The 19,937-nt window shown below is 35.7% G+C and overlaps 1 protein-coding gene across 1 annotated transcript in view; it reads right to left on the reverse strand.

The window, feature by feature from the left end:
- LOC104402382 (dedicator of cytokinesis protein 9-like) overlaps positions 1 to 19,937 on the reverse strand; it is a gene marked incomplete at both ends in the record, with an annotated part of 38,324 nt that overhangs the window by 17,459 nt on the left and 928 nt on the right. The window contains 9 exons of the mRNA XM_010010252.1: positions 1,152 to 1,218; positions 3,050 to 3,164; positions 6,239 to 6,372; positions 7,250 to 7,370; positions 8,095 to 8,211; positions 8,949 to 9,127; positions 12,359 to 12,470; positions 13,106 to 13,189; positions 13,873 to 14,019. Of these exons, the coding sequence (XP_010008554.1) occupies positions 1,152 to 1,218; positions 3,050 to 3,164; positions 6,239 to 6,372; positions 7,250 to 7,370; positions 8,095 to 8,211; positions 8,949 to 9,127; positions 12,359 to 12,470; positions 13,106 to 13,189; positions 13,873 to 14,019 (1,076 nt within the window). The remainder of the gene's footprint in view (positions 1 to 1,151; positions 1,219 to 3,049; positions 3,165 to 6,238; positions 6,373 to 7,249; positions 7,371 to 8,094; positions 8,212 to 8,948; positions 9,128 to 12,358; positions 12,471 to 13,105; positions 13,190 to 13,872; positions 14,020 to 19,937) is intronic.

Below are 19,937 nucleotides of genomic sequence, written 5' to 3' on the forward strand. Positions count from 1 at the left end.
TCCCCAAGCCAAAAAAAAGGTAAATATGGCTCTTCTGAAATCAGTCAGGTTATTTGAATTGACAAAATACTTCTAGAATTGGAAGAGGTAGGCTTTTACGAGTCTTGTTGCTGCTCTTAAGGAAATGTGATATCATCCACTGCATTAACAAGATGGAAATTTTCCTTTTTATTCCATATACTGCTTTCGTGATGTAAATCTTCTTTGATAATTAGTAATTTGAGATTACTGATTTGATCACAAACCAATCCTATCCATCCCTTAAATAACTATCTAATGGCAAAATACTGTTCACCACTGATTCTGCACAGCTTACAGCTCAGGCTTTAGAGAGTGCACTAAGTTGGCTCATTTACTTGTTCAGTTCTGTCTCTCGTACAATCGATATCACGTCAGATGTACTCAAAGGATGAGTTAAAATACTATCTACAATATATTCCTAAAATAGACCTGGAGTAGAACACTCCATAACACAATTAACAACTGATACCACATTGATTGACCCTCTACTATGGAAACGAAGGAAACCAGTGAAACAAGCAAGGTAAGCATAAGGGCTTTCCGTAGCACACAACTTTAAGCACAGTGCCTTCTTCACTTTTTACTTCTGTATCTGTCAATTTCCATGGAGAAACAAGTTAAGTGTGCACAGGGATTAAGTGCTGCCTTTGATAACAAATACGGGATTCATCCTGCATCTTTTCCCTTACAGAATGGCAGAAGACACAAGGGGAATGCTAGGAGGATGGTCCATATCCCTTTGGTTCTGAAGTTACGCAATGCAACCGATTTTGATACGCAACCATATCATTTCATCCAGTTCACATTACAAGATGCTTTTTAATGCAGACAGGGAACAAGACAGTTGGTTCCTCTTCTATTCTATGAGCATAGCAATATTCCGAGCACTACTCACTGTTTAGGAACTTCCCAAGATCACTTTTGTTTAGCCTAATTCCAGAAACTATCATGCAATTGGACAGACATGCAATTATGCACCTCAAGTTAAGGACTGCTAAACAGACCAAGATAGCATTATTTTTTCAAACAAATGAATAAAAACATATATAATGCATACTTATATCTTGACTCATGTTTTTAACAGCATAATGAAACATGCGATTTCATGACAAGCTCAACAAAAATCTTACTCTGTAATTGTGAAAAAGTCCATCAGTTCAGATTTTGTAGCCTTGTTCCAATATGTAAACAATGCATCTAGGAAAACGAAAAATATTAAAAACAAGACAAAAGTAGCAAACACAAAAAATCTTTAAGTAGAAGTTCTTAGTTTTCAGATAATGAGGGTTCAGGAAATCTAAAAATGGCTTGTGGGGTACAGGCAATTACTACGATTAAAAATTTTCCTTGAATCTCATTATATGAATGCACATATCAATTCTCCAAATGAGTTTTTACAAAATGCTTTTAATTAATCCATAATATTCCCATACAATTTCATATTTCAAGTAGTAATAATTGTGTAGTCAGTAGTGACTACAGTGTTCTAAAACATTTTTTAAAATTAGAATTTAATATTTCTTCTTTTTTCATTTATGGTGTTTTAATACAGATACATGTTCAGTACAGGTTTCAGATTATCTTTACTTGCACAGATTTCGAGAACGACTATTTCTTACAAAGCTTGTAGTTACACAGCCAAAACCTGCTCTCTTTCACCAAAAATGTTCAAAATCGGCTAACAAATTCAAAATTATTACAAAGGTGTGTGGCAAAGTTGATTCTTCTCCAGGAGTATTGAGACCAAAAAACCTCCACTGTGCTTATGTAAATTTTAACTCGGATTTCATAGAAATTCTTGCTAATTTTTATATATTCCAAAGTGTAAAACAGTGAAAATGTTATTTCCGAGTTTTGTTAAGTCCAGGAGGATGATCAGGGGACTGGAGCACCTCCTGTATGAAGACAGGCTGAGAAAGTTGGGGCTGTTCAGCCTGGAGAAGAGAAGGCTGCGTGGAGACCTCATAGCAGCCTTCCAGTACCTGAAGGGGCCTATAAGGATGCTGGAGAGGGACTTTTCATTAGGGACTGTAGTGGTAGGACAAGGGGTAATGGGTTTAAACTTAAACAGGGGAAGTTTAGATTAGATATAAGGAAGAAGTTCTTCACAGTGAGTGTGGTGAGGCACTGGAATGGGTTTCCCAAGGAAGTTGTGAATGCTCCATCCCCGGCAGTGTTCAAGGCCAGGTTGGACAGAGCCTTGGGCAACACGGTTTAGTGTGAGGTGTCCCTGCCCACGGCAGGGGGGTTGGAACTATATCATCTTAAGGTCCTTTCCAATCCAAACTGCTCCATGATTCTGCTATTATTCTTCTGCTATTATATAAAATACATAAAGTAATATTGATGTAATTACATGAAAATGTAATGGTGTGACTGGATATTAATGAACCTTTCAATTCTCATTCTTGATTAAGTGGGGTAATAAATTAGAGTTCAAGTACTACATAAACTTGATATTTACAAATTATTATCAAAATAGGCACAGAAACGAATTAACTACTTCTGATATGTTTAGCACAAACAGAAAAATTCAATACTTTCACCAAAAGAGATTTGCCCTCTTTTTTAAATATTGATCATGGTTAGGGATCATAGCATCATAGTGCTATGAGCGTAGTAAACCTTCTCCAGGATAGTATGGATCATCTCACAAACATCCCAGGAGAATGAAGAAGCATAAATATCCCCATTCCAGAAATGGAAATATACACAGCGATCGAATAATTTGGGGGAATGGAAGGAACGGACTAGCCCCAAGACTCTTCTACTGATCACCTCCATGTTCCAGACTGGACTGAACAGTCACGCACAAATAGTCGCTTTCTTAACAAGTCCTTTAGTTAGCCTCACACTTTGAAGAAATAATAAGTATTTAATGCTTACAAGGTTTCAGCCAAGTTTAATTTGATCAATCACACATATTTGTAAACCTCAGAAGAACATGGTACGTACACCCAAAATATTCTGCTGATTTTGAAAAGGTATTGATTTCAAAATTATTAAACAAATAGGTGGAATTACATACCTTCTGACATATTTCTTAAAATATGAAGGAAACACATGAGCAGACTTTTGATCTCTGCTTGGTCAAGTTTGTCGTATCGAACTACAGAACTTCCTAAAGTGCTGCTCTGCTGATTCTGACAAGAAAAGAGACATATTTTGGTTGAAGAGTTCTTAAACTGATAAGAAACTACAATGTTTTAAATTGCTTTATTAATTCCTGCAACAGAAAAAGGATCTCAGAATGGAGACAAAAATGTTTCATGTAGAGACAGGTCACTAAAACACACATTACACACATGAAGTATACCAAATTAGGCCTCTTTACCTTTGCTTATTTTTATTTCCTTCTTTGTATGATTCCTTTCCTCCCCCAGAGGGAGAAGTAAAAGGAAAAGTCACCTAATGATGATTAATAATCAAGCTAATTATACATAGATACCCACACTGTAGAGATCAGGCATGCCCCTTCTGCTTAGATGAAATACTTCAAAAATAAATGCTTCTGTTAAGCGATACATATATGCTACTTGGCTTTTGAAGAGACTTTATGCTGAACTGGAGACAGACCTGCCTCTACAAAATTCTTTCCATCTAAAGATGTAAGAACCTAAAGGAAAATATACATGAATGGCAAGAATCTGCATTCTGGAAGATTAACTACTGATTTTGTCTGAACTACTGAACTTGTCCTTGCCTCAAAATAACTAAAAATTAAATTAAGTTGTTGGTTTGTTGTTTGGTTTTTTTTTAAATCCTTCTCCCTGCTTCATTTCCACAATTTCTACGCTTGTGCGAAGTTTATCAGCAATGCTCAATACTGAGCTCCGTCCAAAAAGGAAAAAAAAACCCCTAACTAATCTTTCAAAAATGTGTGCCACAGAAAAACAAAAAGAAAAAAACCCAAATCCTGTGAGAATATAGAGAATATATAACTTGAATTTTAGGCAGAGACTTATCTTTATCTGAAAAAGAATAATTTCCACACAGCCAGGTGTTACAAAATCCTCAGTTTGAGGCCTTCACAGACACACTATATGAATGTTTGTTTAAAGGATAAATTATACCCTTTCTAGTGCCTAATTTGCACTTCCAGTAGGAGGCCACTTAAGCAAATGGAAAATGAACCAGACGTTTTTTGCAAGTCTTCCGTTAACTCAACAGTTTGGTACTATGCAACTCTGGTTTCTACAAGAATGCTGGATCATCTTGGCTCCATGACCTTTTAAGGACACTGAGCAGTTTTGGAAGAAATCATTCATATCAAAATTAAAAAGTAGTCTCAAGGGAGAAAAGCACTTGGTTTCACAAAGTGAGAAGTGCCAATACCTCAAGAACCTAGCCAGAACTTACTGTAATTTGGGAGAGAATGGGCATCTGTATAAGCCTGATTATTGCAGATTCTAATAACCTCACAAACTGTTATCTTTGACATATCTCTGGTGAACAAGGAGGTGCTACTCTACAGCTTTATGGATAATGAAATAGAGCAAGCAATTAATGGGTGGCAGAGTAGAAACAGAATTCGCGTTTCCTAGGTTTCAGATACTGTCCAGAGTGCTAGATAATATTCCCTCTAAAATAGTTGAGCATACACATGGATAAAACTAGGACTCCCAAGCTACCAAGGTACCCAACTACTCCCAAGCTTAGTTTAAAATCATATCAATAACCTATAAAGTATGCACATATTAAAATAGAAACTGATATACTTCCAGCCAATTCTGATTCCACAAGCATAATTCTACAGGTTATTCTGAAAGAAAATTAAAACAAAAACATGGCTCTTCAATATGGTATCAAGCAATGAGCAAAAACTCAAAGATAACGTGCACTCAACAACTGATCTACCAGAAAAAAAAGTTTGGAAAGCAACGAATAAGAAGCCAGGATTAAGTATTATTTGGGGAAAATATTAACAGCATGCAAAACATAAATCCTGTACTGCCAAAATTGGCAGACCAGAGTAGAATTTTCAAAGGATGTTGACGCCTTTGAAAACCCTTCTACTTGGTAAAAACACTACACATTTGTAATTAACAACATGACAACTAAGTAATAGATGACAGCATTGCCATTTAGCAACAGTGTATGTACAAGATATTGCTTTATTTCCTCGGTCAATGTCAAAGAAGATTTTCTAGTTCTATTATATTAAAGACCTAAGACACATATTCTGCTGTTACTTAAACTGATTGAATTTTTGTGCTGAAATTAAATCATGTACAGGAACCATTCCAAGTTTGGCATTTAAAGGTATTTGACATGGTTACATTGTACATATTTGGCTTGAGATTCAACTGTTGCAAAGAAGTGGCAAAACTACTGATCACACACTTCACTCAGAAGCTTAACTATGCCAAGCACAAAAATCAAATACTTCTTGTAACTGAAGAGAGAAAGCAGCATGCAAAATTTTCTCTGGCAAAGCTGGAATTGTCAGAAGTGAAAAATCCATAGTAACACGGTTTTTCTTTGCAGGGTGAGAATTTTCTTCTTCTTCTCCATTAGGGCGCATAGCATGAGCAGAGTGCCTTCTGAGAAGCTTCTCTCTCTGCCACACGAAGGCATGTCAGAGTCAAGGGGAAAAAGTTAACATGTTGTGACTTGCACAACAAGATCTAAGAAAATGAAATGTGATCAGTATCAACACAAGCTCTAGAAAGACATGACTGAATACCTCATAGCTACTGCAGCCAGAGCTCCTAATTTGTAACAGCTTTGAAATGAAATGATTTAGAAAAGTTAAACTAACATAAAAGAAATTACCTAGAGAAAGCACAGCAACTCTTTTTTCAGCATCTTAGAAATGCTACACATAGTGTGTATAGAACAGGATGGAGTGAAGGTCTCCACAAAACCAAACCAGCTGTCCTAACTGAAATTCAATTCTCCTCAGTGCAACTCAATACACTTAATCTAGTGCTTTTCTCCGACAAAACCCCCAACTGCTCAATATGTCTCTATATTGAAAACCTTGTATTTTCCACAAAACAATTTAATAAATGCAATGCAAAAAGAGTTCATATGATAATAATTTTGCAAAACAACAACTTATGTAAAGTACTGCTCTAGAGTTATTCTAGAAAGCTCATTCTCAATGGAGATTATGGAAGTTAACTCCTATGACACTTAAGATAAAGTTTTAGGACTACACTTTCTGTTTTTTGTTTTGGTTTCGGGTTATTTTGGTTTTGTTTTTTTTTTTTACCTTGTCAAGAGAATTGCTCTTGTCACTTTGTCTTTCTGGGATGCTGTTTCCTGAGTCTGTACTTATAAGAGAGCCTCTTGAGTCAGCACTCCTCACGCTATTAACATTCGGCGTTGATGCGGTGTATGGGGAAGCTACAACAAAAATTCCAAACAACATAAAAATCTCAGACAATACATATACTGAAAAAGGTCATACCATAGTCTAGTCAGACTTCCAAAGCCACCATTTACGTATATATTTTTTAAGAAGGCAAACAATTAATTCCTTTTACTTTTAAGGAAGACAAACTTTATTCTAGAGTTTCAGCTAAGTATGTATGTATACACTTAATCCACTTACTCTGGTGCTTATCTCTGACAAAAAACCAACTGCATGTATGCACACAGACTTACATACAAATGCATACACACAGGTGTAAAAGCCAGATGTAGCAATACACACTTACATGACAAAGCATGTATATTTTAAAAAATTATTCTTCCCAATTTTTCATCTTTTTTTTTTTTTTTTGGACTAGTAAGTGACACAAATAATTACAGCAGACAGCGCATGTAGTAAAACACAGTAAAACAAGAGACAGAAGGATGCCCACATGTGTGTACAAGCAGCACTCCACTTAGAGGTGGTCTCTAACATCATGTACAAAATGGTGGATTATGACACTTTTGCCATAAATGACTAAGGCTAGTCTTGCCTCCCATTTCTCTGCAGCAAGACAGAAAATATCACCTTTGAAAGGGGAAAACCAGCATTTTCCTGGAAATAGCTTTAGTTTCAAATACAAAAGCAAAACCAAAAAAATACCAAAAGAAAGCTTTCATGTGCAGACCATCAATTTTGACCCACACGGAACAGCTGATTGCATTAGGGTTCTGTTAATGAAAGCATCAGTAACATTCAAGTATACATGCAAAAGCAATCGAAACTGGAGACAGAACAATTATTTCTGGTAACAAATGAAAAAGGAAATTAGTTCCTTTTTAAATTATTTTATTTTTAAGTGCTTACCAATACCAGAGATAACACCAAATAGATCCTTAGGAAGATTGTTATCCAATGTGTTTCCTGATTTTTGCGGTGTTACTAGCTGACTTGCAGTTGGCAAATTAAGGGCTTCATCCTTTGCACTCTGTTTGGAAAAGAGAGGAAAATGTGATCACTGTTTTCCAACACTATGGACTTAGTGACTATGACATACTTAATTTTCCAGAGCAGTATTTTTTACATATTTCTTTCTTAAATTTGGTTTTCTATTACATATGCCAGGATATACAAAATAGAGGTAAACTGTTTATACAAACTGGCAGGCAGACTAAAGAGATGTGTAATTTTTGACTAAAAACCAGAGACAATTTAATGAAAACTCCTCTCATAGAAACTGTATCAAAAGTGGGTAACGTATACACTCAAAGAGACGCAGCGGGTCCAGTCCTGTGTGGTCTGTAGTTTGTATTGAAACACAGGCACATGCGCCAGAGATGCAGAAAAAGCAAGGTGTTACATAGCAGTATAATCACATGGCATTAGAATGATGCTGTGGTAATCTGTGTGCTCTAGCATTCTCCAAAAATCTTCCAAGGTTCAAGGAGAGATCAACAAGGACACTGGAACCTGTATGTATGACCAAACTAGATGATTATCATGTTAGGCATAACTTAGCTAGGTAAGAGAAACTGCAGCCAAAACCATAAAGGTTAACTAAGCTTTTAAGCTCAGAAAATCAAGGAGAAAAATCTCGTGAAATTCTGAAGCTTATGAAACTGTTTGACAAAAGTATGCAGTGCTTAATACATGCATTGCCCATAAGTTACAATAAAAATAATTCAAGCTATCAAACAGAAATGGTCACTCACATTGCTGGAAGGGTTAACAGGAAATGGACACACATCTTTAACATTGATTCGCTGAACATTTTCTATGAGCAGTCCAAAGAGCGGCAAATACATAGTGGCTATTCTTGCTTGATGGCTCTAAATAGAGTTTAACAGTTCATTAACAATTACAGATTTATTTTTCACTCACCATTTTTTTTAAGCTATTCAATCTTAAATTACAAAAGAAAAAAAAAGAGCATTTAATAAATATTTGCCAAACGGGAACCCACATTCAGTAAGTTCACAAATAGCAAAACCAGTGATCATCACTGTATTTCATTCTAATTTACAGAAGGTCAGTAAATTAACAGTTTCAATATAATGCAGAAAAAACCCCTCTAATTAGTGTGATTTTAGCTAAAAATTAATGTGACTTTAGTTAGGGCTAACCAAGTAAATTAATATTAAGTTAGCTTGATAAGTTAATGATATCTTCTGTTGAAATTTTATTGCTTCTCCACAGCACAACTCATGTTAAAAAAAGGCCAAGAAAATAAATTAAAAAAAAAAATTCACTCAACATTTACTACCATGACTTGTAGCTTTCTTATACTCATTTTATGAATAATAGATGATGGAAGGACAGCTGCCAAATACTAAGAGCTAGTGTTTAATGAAAATTAAATATCCAAAAAAATTGGTAAAAAACTGGTTACTTTAACAGCAGCAGTTAGATTACACTGTGCTAAAATGTAATAAACACATGTAATTATATTGAAAGGTGCTTTGTGCTCTCTTTGGGTAAAAATATGTGATTTGAAAATTGATTTTGATACATTTTCATATTTATTCTCATCACAGTCTGAACAGAAATAGCACAGCAATCCACTTACCCTGGAGGCGTATCTATCATCAAAAGAATGCTTTATCATCAAATTCTTGAGCACACCAATAGCAATCTGCCTCACATCTCTGAACTCTTGTAATGCATTGCCCACCTCCCTTAGAAGCAGCCCCACTAAGAAGTGATTTTTACAGAACTCATCAGTTAAAGAATAGTCCAGGTGAAGATCTGGAAGTAAAGTACAAGTTCAATGTAAGGAATGGTATTACTTAAATCAATTTATCAGTTAACTTATGGCTGAAGTAAAATGTTTACAACGTCACTTACAATAATATGTAATCATAGTTATTCAGATATCTCTAGCCCAATTAACTGCATAATGATGCATTTATTAAACAGACAATGATGACGTATATTCAATCAACAACAGACACTGGAGAAATTTAAAAGTCTTAAAAAGTATAAAAAAACCATTTTAAACACTGCCCAATATTCAGAAGTGTTCCTTTTAACTTTACCTGCACCAGCATCTTAATAGCTCCAAATTCAAATCCTAAATCTATATTCAGGCACTGAAAACACACACAGTGAATAATGGTTTTGCACTGTCTGTCTTTCAGGAATTTAGTTGTATGATGGAAATAAAATCGAAATTTTAGTCTGTGGTTCAGTTCCAGGTTAGTAAATTTGAAGGACTGCAAGTGAAACATGGATTAAGAAGTTTTAGATTCTGTACTGCGGTTTCAAGTTCCTTCTTTGTTATCTTACATATGTATCTGTTACGAATATAGACTATAAAGCCTGCTGTGATCTTCATTAATTGATATTCTCTAAGAAAATTGTCCCAAAAATTTGCAGTGTAGTAAAAGTGTAACGAAGCGACTGCATTTGCAACACCCGTGTCCAAATCAAGCCATTTCTTCTCAATATATCAGAACACAAAAGTACACATTAATATTTAAACAAGAAAACTTAAATGAATCTATGCAGATTTGACCTGCATTATAATACAGTAGGCAACTTTCCTAAAATTAAACAATACTGTATTCTTCAGAAATATTTATTCAGTTAACTGCAATAGAATTGCAATTAAAGAACATTTTAACATTTGTGTTTAAACCGCTGCGATACATTTTTATTTTATAAACTGTAAATCTTTACTAAGTCCCATATAGTATATAGATATTATGTAGACGTACATAAAACCTCAGCACATCTGACACAGCAAAGTCAAACTGCTCCCCTTTAGCAGTCTTTTTTCCTGTAACAACATAATCCACCTCATTTATGTACTGTATATAATGACAGCTTAAGAGAAACTTCAGCTTGAAGGTCTTATTTATTAGAATGCATATATGTTTAAAATTTCAGCTGAGGAGCTATTCAAGAGTTTCTCATTCACTATCATTGTTTAATACGGTAATCAAAAAACAGATGCTAATCTCAAAGCACTTTCATTTTTCAAAGAACTCTTGCAGCAAGGGAATCCATTAAGTCAGAAAAAACCACAGACAAGACAGCACAGACATTCTGCAGGCTGCCTTGTAACTCACTTAAGTGCCAACCGCTTCATCCAAGATCTCTTTTGCCTGAGACAGCAAAACAGAGCCAGAAACACTTCTGATAAAGATTTCCTTTCCTGGCTGAACTCCTAGTTCACCAGGGAGCAGCATTTTAAAATGTTCCTTATTGTGTAATCAGAAACACTGTTTTCTCTAGTTTTGCTCTTTTCAACTCATAGTTCCTTTTCTATGGAAATATTCATGCAGTGAATCAAAGACATTCAATGCCATAGTTATTAAAGACACTCCTAAAGGCTGAAAAAGACAGACAGAAACAAGTTCTCTGCAGCTGAACAGCTCTTAGTCCCAAATCTTGTTCTGCCACCATGATGAAAGCATTAATTAGGTATACTCAACTTCACCAAGCCAGCAGAGTCTGATGAATAAATACTTCAGAAAAAAGTAACATAATCTACAATAATATAAATGTTAGGCACATTTACTTGTTACTTCTAAAAGCACCTTCCTCATCTCTGCTTACTGATGTCTGCTATAGTTCAATGCCTGGAAGAAATTAAGGTCTTCACAGACACAAATGCGATAGTTAATATACTACTTGTTTTGGCACAAAGCTAGGTATACCAGGAGCCCAGCTGGGCTAAAGAGGACATTCCTGACTGAGCTCCAGTGGGAAAAAAAGAACTAAAAAAAAAAAAAAAAAAAATAAAAATCACATGCAGTGGAAGCAAGAACAAGCAACAGGAGGAATATAGAAGCATTGACCAAGTATGCAGGAATAGTGTCATGAAAGCCAAAGCTCAGCTATAGCTGAAAGTTATAATGGACATCAATGGAAACAAGAACAGCTTCTACCATTACATTAGCATTAAAAGCCTGAATAAGGAAAACATGGGATATTTACTGAATAGTGACTGTGATTTAGGGACAGTGGACTTGGGTAAGGCTGAAGTACTGCATACCTTCATTTACCTTATCCTTCCCTGACATGGTTCTCAGGCCTTAAGAGTCTAGAGACCAGCTTCAAGAAATAGAATTATCACCAGTGGATGAGGATCAGGTCAGGGATCTCTTGCAAGACCTCCAGTCACGCGAACCCACATCACCAGATGAGATACTGAGAGCGCTATCTGATATCATTGGAAGATCACTCACTTTCACCTTTGTTAAGCGTAGTGATCAGGGGTATCCCATAATAAGGACCCTGTGATGACTGAAGGTAGACATTGCACATATCTTCAAAAAAAGGGCAAGAAGAATTCAAGGAACTACAGGCTTCACTTTGGTCCTTGGAGCAAGTCCTCTTGGAAGCCATTTTTCAGCAAGTAAAGAGGAAGAGTGTGACCAGGAACAGCCAGGATAGATTTACCCAGGGTAAACCACGCCTGACTAACCTGTATTGAAGGAGCTCAGCAAAGGACCACCAAGGTAGTTAGAGGGTTGGAGCACATGTCCTGTCAGGAAAAACTGAGGGAACTGAGCTTGTTCCAGCTGGAGAAGGAAAGGCCTGATGTGACCTGAGCAGGAGGCTGCACTATAGACCTACTGAAGTCTCTTTTCATCTGAATGGGTATACGAAAAAAAGTAAAAACTATACCAAACCTCACACTGCCCTCCAACCTATAGGAGTATTGCAGGCTTCTGCAGCTAGCAAATTAAGCTAACTCACGAAAAAAAGCAAACAATCACAGCACAAAAGGGAGGCGGAGTCAAGGATGTAGTTCACCATATCTTTCAATGACTAGATTCTTTGGCTAGATTACTCTGCTACCTAAACCCTTCCTTTAAGTTTAAAGGAAACAATTACAACTTGAGGCTTCCATTTAACAATTTCAAGGTTTCCAACATCTCACAGACCTGAAGTTACACTATCTACAAACATAATAATAAAAAGGTGACAGTTAAGAAATGTACCATATACTACTTCAGAAGAATTTACCTTGGTATCTCTGAACTCTGCCTTTTCCAAATTGCATTGGTAGATTCAAAGGTATGTAGTGTTCATGATTACAGACAACACGGAGAAATTCAAATTTGAATTCAAAAAGAGTCTGCAAAAAGAATTTCAGGTATAAAAATCGAACATCTTATGCAGTGATTGGAATAACACATTAAAAACAGCTTTTTAACACAAAAGGGTGATTTCCCTCAAGCCTTGCAGTAGGAGGAATATAGAACTGTCAAAATTCCACACGTCAGTATAAAATAATGCCAGCACAGTTCATGCTTGACAACTCAATATAGTTCTATTTACTATTCCCATCGTCTCAAGTTATTTAAGTTTACTAGGATGCTATGTATTGATGAAAGAAACGTTTGAACCCACAGAAGAAATTCTTTGAACATCTGGTTCATGCTTTCCCCCCCACAGTAAATGCACAGAAACTTAGCAGATACCAACTCTTCCAACTTCAGCCTTTCTCACATTCATGTTTAAAATTTCTGCGTAGTGCTGCACACCCTCCCCCCTTTCACAGTACACACAGTCTAGGGTAGTAAAGTTGCACCTGAAGATGGAAATCAAAATATGAAAAGTGATTAGATGAAAAAAACCCACACTCCAAGCACAGTATAGAAACTTCTAACATAACTGGGAAGAAGTCTGAAGACTTAATGCAGTACTCTTATCTACATGCATCAAGAAGAGGCAACTCCTAAAAATAGTTTGTTTAAAAACACTAAGTACCTTCGGATCTCCTGGGGCAAAGCAGCTGATGTAGTTATTGATTTGCTTGAAAACAAAGCCTCTATCCATAAAAGTAAAACACCTCTGAGAAAAACAAGCAAAACCAAGATACAATTGATTTAGTATTGTCTCAGTGCTCAGTAATTGTATTTCTGTATTCAATAAGTTTATCTTCCTAACACATTATTGGTAATTCAATTTGAATATAAAGAACAATAAAACAAAGAAGCTAAATAAATTTATACATACACGAATACAAAATTTTCCCTTAGAGTGCAGAATGTAAACAAATTGCAAATAAAAAGCAGTTTGAAGAGAACACCTCCATCCTGACAGAAACAAAAATGACATATCATTAGCAGCTTCTTAAAAAAATATTATTTCTCATCCTTTTCTCTCCCTACTGGATCTTATTGGCTTATAAAGAAGAGACACTGCAAGTCTGTCTATATAAAATACATGCAAATAAAACACTACTCAAGAAGGTAACCTAGATGATAATTTTAAAGAAAAATACCCCAAAATACATTTTTTGATAAAATGTAAGTTAATTTCTAAAAATATCAAACTTCTGAACAAATGTCTTCTTGATTATAGAAGATGCAAATTATAACTTCGGTGCATTTTAACGTGGACATAGAATTATATTTAGAAAGCATTATGGGTATTCAGTTTTATGTGAGTTGGGTTTAAGATTCTTTAAGATCCATGAACAAGCAGTATTATTGAAAAAGTAACCACAGAGCCTAAGCCACTTGTGTACCTACTTTTATAAAGGCAGCAAGGCTATGGTTTGCGTTTTTTGAAGCCTCTGGATTGTCTCTGTACTTCTGAGTGATGTGTGGCATCAGCATATTAACAACTGTTTCAACTGCATGGTGAAAGGAAGCAGAAAATCTCTGGTTTCGCAACACCTAGAAACAAATTCAGATACAATATTTAATACGGTTTATAACACTAAAATAGATCAGAAAATTTCATTTAGATTGGACACAGATAACCTGACAGGGAGAGGGGAGACAAAGAAAGTTTTCGATTTTTCTCATTTGTCATTTAAAGTAACATTTCCTTTAAATACAAGATTTTCCTAAACTTTCTAGACTGAAGGGGGGAAAAGAGCATTGGGTTAAAAGAAAACATTACAACATCTGACACCTGTAACTAAAATTCAGCCAAAGCAGCCTTTGTATACAAAAACACATGTACAAAAGTTTGTAAGTGTAATGCATTAGTATTTTTCTATACTACAGTAAACTTGATGACAGAAGCTATGAATAAAAGGGAATCCTTCCATATTACCTGTTTTCCTTTCCAAAGCAGACACCATCTAGTTCACATACAGTAACTGCATTATCAGACTCTCTTTTCTGTCTTTAAGAAAAAAAAAATCAACAAAAAAACCCAGGTTCTGCAACTATCTTTTTACTAACACCTTTGCCTTTGGCCGTTGTGGAAATTCTCATCCATGTGCCTTTCTTTCTCTTGCTCCTCAGTGACTTCAAATCTCTGTTCTTCCAGGCTTCAGAATCTTTCTTTCTGTGGTTTTAATTTTCCACAATTAGAACTGTTTTCCCTTGCTTTTTGGTAGTTTGCCAATTGGCTTAAAAGATTCACAATTTCTTCCTTTCCACTCACCATCTATATTATCTTCAGCTTTTTGGCACTGCAGAGACTCTTACATTTCTCTATATCTTACAATCTTTAATAAAGATTCTGGGTTTTGTCTGAAGGGACTTAATGACAGGTGGTGTGAAGCTCAAGCAGTTGATATTGACAAGGACTGTTTCAACTGTACAGTCATTATGTCTTTTCTTTCTGAAAATTGAAATCAAAACATCCAAGTTCTCTGAATACTTAGTTACTTAAATATTTTTTGAATGATATTGAATGCAACATTCCTGGGCAGAACAAATCATTGTCAAGACCTTGCATAAATCTATGATTACATCATTTGCTCCCTTTGTGTTTGAACTGTGCTCCAAAATCTCTAGTTCTATTTTTTAAAAAAATAGATATTAAGACTGGAAAAGATTCCTGTATAAATATTTACACATGTCATTAGAATGCCATTAATGACATAACAACTAAAAATGAAAAATTCTCTCAGTGTCCTATCATATTGTTGTAACTCAAGTCTTTGTTAGACAGTAATTAAATACTTCTTAAAATATGAAAAAAATCTTGCTATAGAATTAATTTTGCTGCAGAAAAGCATCTTTTAATCACATATCCTAAGCAGGAAATATTTGAATGCATGTTCCATTTATTACTTCACCCAGTAAGACAGAAAAAAAGCCAGCAAAACACTTTATTTGATATTAAAGGGGCTTGTAAACCAAGAAGTGATGCAGAGGAATGAGGATACATGCAAACAAGAGGTGAGCCCTGCTCATGTTTCTTTCATGTCACAGGTAAGATGACAATGAGGTTAGTTCTAAAAGTGGAGATGCCTTTTCTTAACACGAAATGTGGAGGCAACAGCAAAAATCACTACAGTAGTTTGTAAGCTACGGTCCTCACTTCATGTTAATGCAGGGGAAGAATGACAAAGAACAGTAATTCAAGGTGATAACGCAGCAAAGTACTAGAATCTAAAGGTGCCTGTTAAAAGAATTTCCTGTATTTGGGAGTTGCTTTTGAAGATACTGTTAAAAAACAAGCAAAATATTAACCTGAAATGAATGGGATTCCTATACAAGTATATCTAGCATGCAGAACACTACTGAGTGGGACATCAATAAAAACCAAACATGTATTTTCCAGTACCAAGTTTAGTGGGTTTTTTTGTTTGTTATGGGTTATTTTTTGTTTTCCTCTTCAGGTAGAATTACTGCATGCTTCTGTATCTCTAAGTCCTAACAAAAAATGTGGCAACATTTTGGTAGTTTCAATGGTGTGTAAGAAAATCTACTCATGAACTGTTACCATCTTAGAAAGACTTACGGCTACAGAACCTATTAAATCTATAAAAAACCTCACTGTGCATCCTTATTTTCTGAAATAAAATGGGGTCTCTTATAGAGTGCTGCCAGTAGATAGATCTTGTTTTTGTGGCTTATCTACTTCTTTCTGGCAACTTGGAATCACAAATAAAATGCAACTACCAATTGGTATTTTCTACAAAATGCATGTTTACAATCGTGCTATTAAAATGAAATAAATTTTTAGCCTACCTAAAAAAATTTGTACGGCAGAAAGATTAATTAAAATGAACAAGACTTTTCAGAATTTATATGATCATGTAACCCCAGATAATAGACAAAATTTGATGCAACAAGTGGATATAAAATACCACTTAAAAAAAAAAAAGACATAATTCCTAGACCAATCTTCAGAAATATAAACATACACTGATTTGTCTCATGCTTACATCTTTTGGTGCATTTTAATGAAAATCCCAAGCGCACTTATAACAATCCTTAGAAATCGATCTCAGAAGACCAGTTTGTACAGCATGTAATTTATAAATTACAAGCAAACTGCTCGGTCTCTCAGGTACAGCAAACCTGAGGCCATTAGGATTCAGCTACTGGTTCTTACTACTGAAAAAAGAAAACAATCAGTGCCTTCCCTTATAATTACTTAGGTCACTTAGACATCAAAGAGATGGAGGTCTTCCTGAGTAATAACGACGGTTATGCCTACCCCAATTCACACCGTAATTCCATAACGGCAGGTAATGAGATCAGGTTTTGGCACTTGTAACTGACACACTATTCCCTTACCAACTTCTTTTTCCCTAAAATTAGTGTCTTGTTCCTCGTATGTATGTGCTGGGGCTTTCCAAATATTAATTTATTATTAGAACTACGTGGGTCAGTAAAGACACATTAGCTCTGAGCAAATGAGTCAGCAGAGCACTTGTGGAGGAAAGAAATAACTATAAAGAAATGGAAAAAATATAGTAAGAGCTAGTAGTAATGAGAATGCTCCCCAATGGTAGTGTGCTACACTAAACAAGAGATGTAGATTAGATCAGTGAGGCTACTGAAAACATGAACGCTGGTGGAGTTATTCTGAAAAGTAAACTGCATTTGTTTTTTGTTTGCTTACACAGATTCATGCTTTAAAAAATATTATATTCTACTGTACTTTTTTTATCCACCTTCTGATCTCAATTTAAAAATACAATTCCTACTGTAAGGAAGTAATAATTAAATTAAGGAAATGGGTTTGCATGACAGCAAGTTAGTGGTTTCTTTGAAGTTTTTTTTTAAACCAATGCACTGTTCCCAAACTTGTGAGGACTTCTGTAGGTTTGCTAAAATCAGAAAAAAATTATACAAACTTTGTTTAGCCAAGCAAAACCAGCATGTTGTTGTTTTTTCAGAGCATCGCCTACCAAATCCAACAGAAACCCTCCTCAAGCTATAAAAGCTTCACGCACACAATGTTTTGAAAACCTTGCCCAGATGCACCACATTCTGTAGTTAGAAAAACTGTATCCTTCTCACAGGACTAAACGCTGTAAAATAAAAAGTATTGCCAGCAATGTCAGGTAAGTACTAAAATCAACAAGAATTCTTTCAGTGTTTTTCAATAATAATTTAACTGATTATAATAAGGTCAAAATAGTGGGGTGAAATAAGAAATACTCTGTTCACAGAGTGAACAAAAGCACAAGCTCCTTTCTCAAGGAACATCAAATCAATAACAGAAATTTAAGTTTAAAAATCCTGAATTATTTGAAGAGATAGTACGAATTGCTTTAGACTGAAAGAAGGTAGATTTAGATTAGCTATCAGGAAAAAATTCCTCACTGTGAGGGTGCTGAGGCCCTGGCACAGGGTGCCCAGAAAAGCTGTGGCTGCCCCATCCCTGGCAGTGTTCAGGTGCAGGCTGGACACAGGGGCTTGGAGCAACCTGGTCTAGTGGAAGGTGTCCCTGCCCGTGGCAGGGGGTTGGAACTCGATGAGCTGTAAGGTCCCTTCCAACCTAAGTCATTCTATGACTCTGTAGTTAAATGGAGAAAACTCCTTTTACTTCCATGACAATGCAACACAGCAGCTAGCATCACGCAATGCTAAAAGCAAAAATTTGAATTATAGAATCATAGAATTAACTAGCTTGGAAAAGACCTCTAAGATCATCGAGTTCAACCACTACCACAGGACTGCCAAGCCCACCACTAAACCATGACACTAAGGGCAAACTGCCATGATCTCCTCTAGGAGTCACCCCTCATCTTCCCTCAACATCTCCCCTCATGATCTCCACTCACAGCCACCCCTCACCTACCCCCCACAGTGGTCTACTCTGTACAGCTGCCTCCCCTACCCCTCACAGCCACCCCTCATCTCCCCTCAAGATCTCCCCTCACGAGCTCCCCTCATGCCTGCCCCTAACAAGCTCCTATCATGCCTGCCCCACACGAGCTCCCTTCTTCAAATGCAATGGAACAGGATGGAGTCGTATATTCTTTGCTGATTCTAGCTACTCACAGAAAACAAAGTCAGAAGAGAACACAGCTGGACAGACGGAGGTTTGGGGAAGTTTAACTCAAAATACACAACTGAGTTTGCTACTAAATGAGGAGCCTGACAAACTAACTGAGCTTCTCCTGCATTCCAGAGCAATGGGAAAAATAGTTATGTGTGTAACAGATTTTTTCTTTATTGAATTCTGATTGTTTAAAATTAATCAATTAGAATTCCTCCCATTTCTACAAAGTGTGCAGTGCTGAAGCCTGGTATCTTTACTGTACGATGTATTTCAGTAGAACGCGTGGCTATACTTGGATCCATTAATCAAAAACTGTTATGACAATGTGCAAATTATCTATCAGTGCTAAAATAGGTACAGTTGACTACTGCATTAAGGCAGATTTTTTTATTATTACTAGATAATAATCCATCTGGTGATACGATTTAATTTTTCTAACTAAAAGTAAACCAGTAACATGAATAGGAACACATTTTTATTCTGTATTAGCATTCTAAGAAAAAGCAATGGTTACTAGGATTTGGATATCAAGCACAAGTCTTTAGAGAATATCTAATGATGAAAAATTCATTTGACCACTTCTGGCATGGAGTTCACATGCTTCTTAAATGAAAAAAAAGAAAAAAAAAAAAAAAAAAAAGAAGAATCAGTAACTTCTTTAAAGATTAAATCTGTTGAAATAGAAAGTCCAGGCACTTAAAGTAAGTTGAACTGGAACTCAAACTCAAACTCTACTGATCATACCACAGCAGAATAGTACTGTGCAGCACACTGAAGTTTTTTTCCTGATCACTGTCTAATAAATTTTTCCCTGTGTACTTCAGATTTCCAGTTAATGTTCTAAATACACAGTGAAATATTGATAAAGATTTCAAAACACCCTGGTATGTTACTCATACATTTTTTATATGTGAAACTTAACTCAAGACTTGTTTTAATACAGAAGTAAGTAAAATAGCTGTCACCAGTGTAAGAAAAACACTGCTTACTGGCTGAGCTTGCAGAAGAATGCCTGTTTCTAAAATTTCAGCATTCCCCTTCCAGCATGGGAAATAACACATAATTAAATATTGATACTTCTTAATAGATACAAAAGGACTGTAAACTGCATGATTGATTCATTGTTCTCAGAGTCGTTTTATATCACAGTTATTGTAGTGCTCAGGAAAAAGCCTGCATATTTCTGGGCTTGCATCAAAGTTCACAGTGTTATCTATTGCTTCCAGCTTCATTGTACCATAAGTATTAAGAAATCTTAATAAAGTCTGTGGATTTACACAGATTTTATGGATTTTAAGGGATTTCTATCTTTTTATAGTAATGTTTAATCTAGCCCTATAGTTTTTCTATCTAGTATTTCAACCGATTTCTCCTCCTACTTTGCTCTTTC

This window comes from Nestor notabilis, unplaced genomic scaffold, assembly GCF_000696875.1.
Source record: "Nestor notabilis isolate BGI_N333 unplaced genomic scaffold, ASM69687v1 scaffold4702, whole genome shotgun sequence".
Taxonomy (NCBI): Eukaryota; Metazoa; Chordata; class Aves; order Psittaciformes; family Psittacidae; genus Nestor; species Nestor notabilis.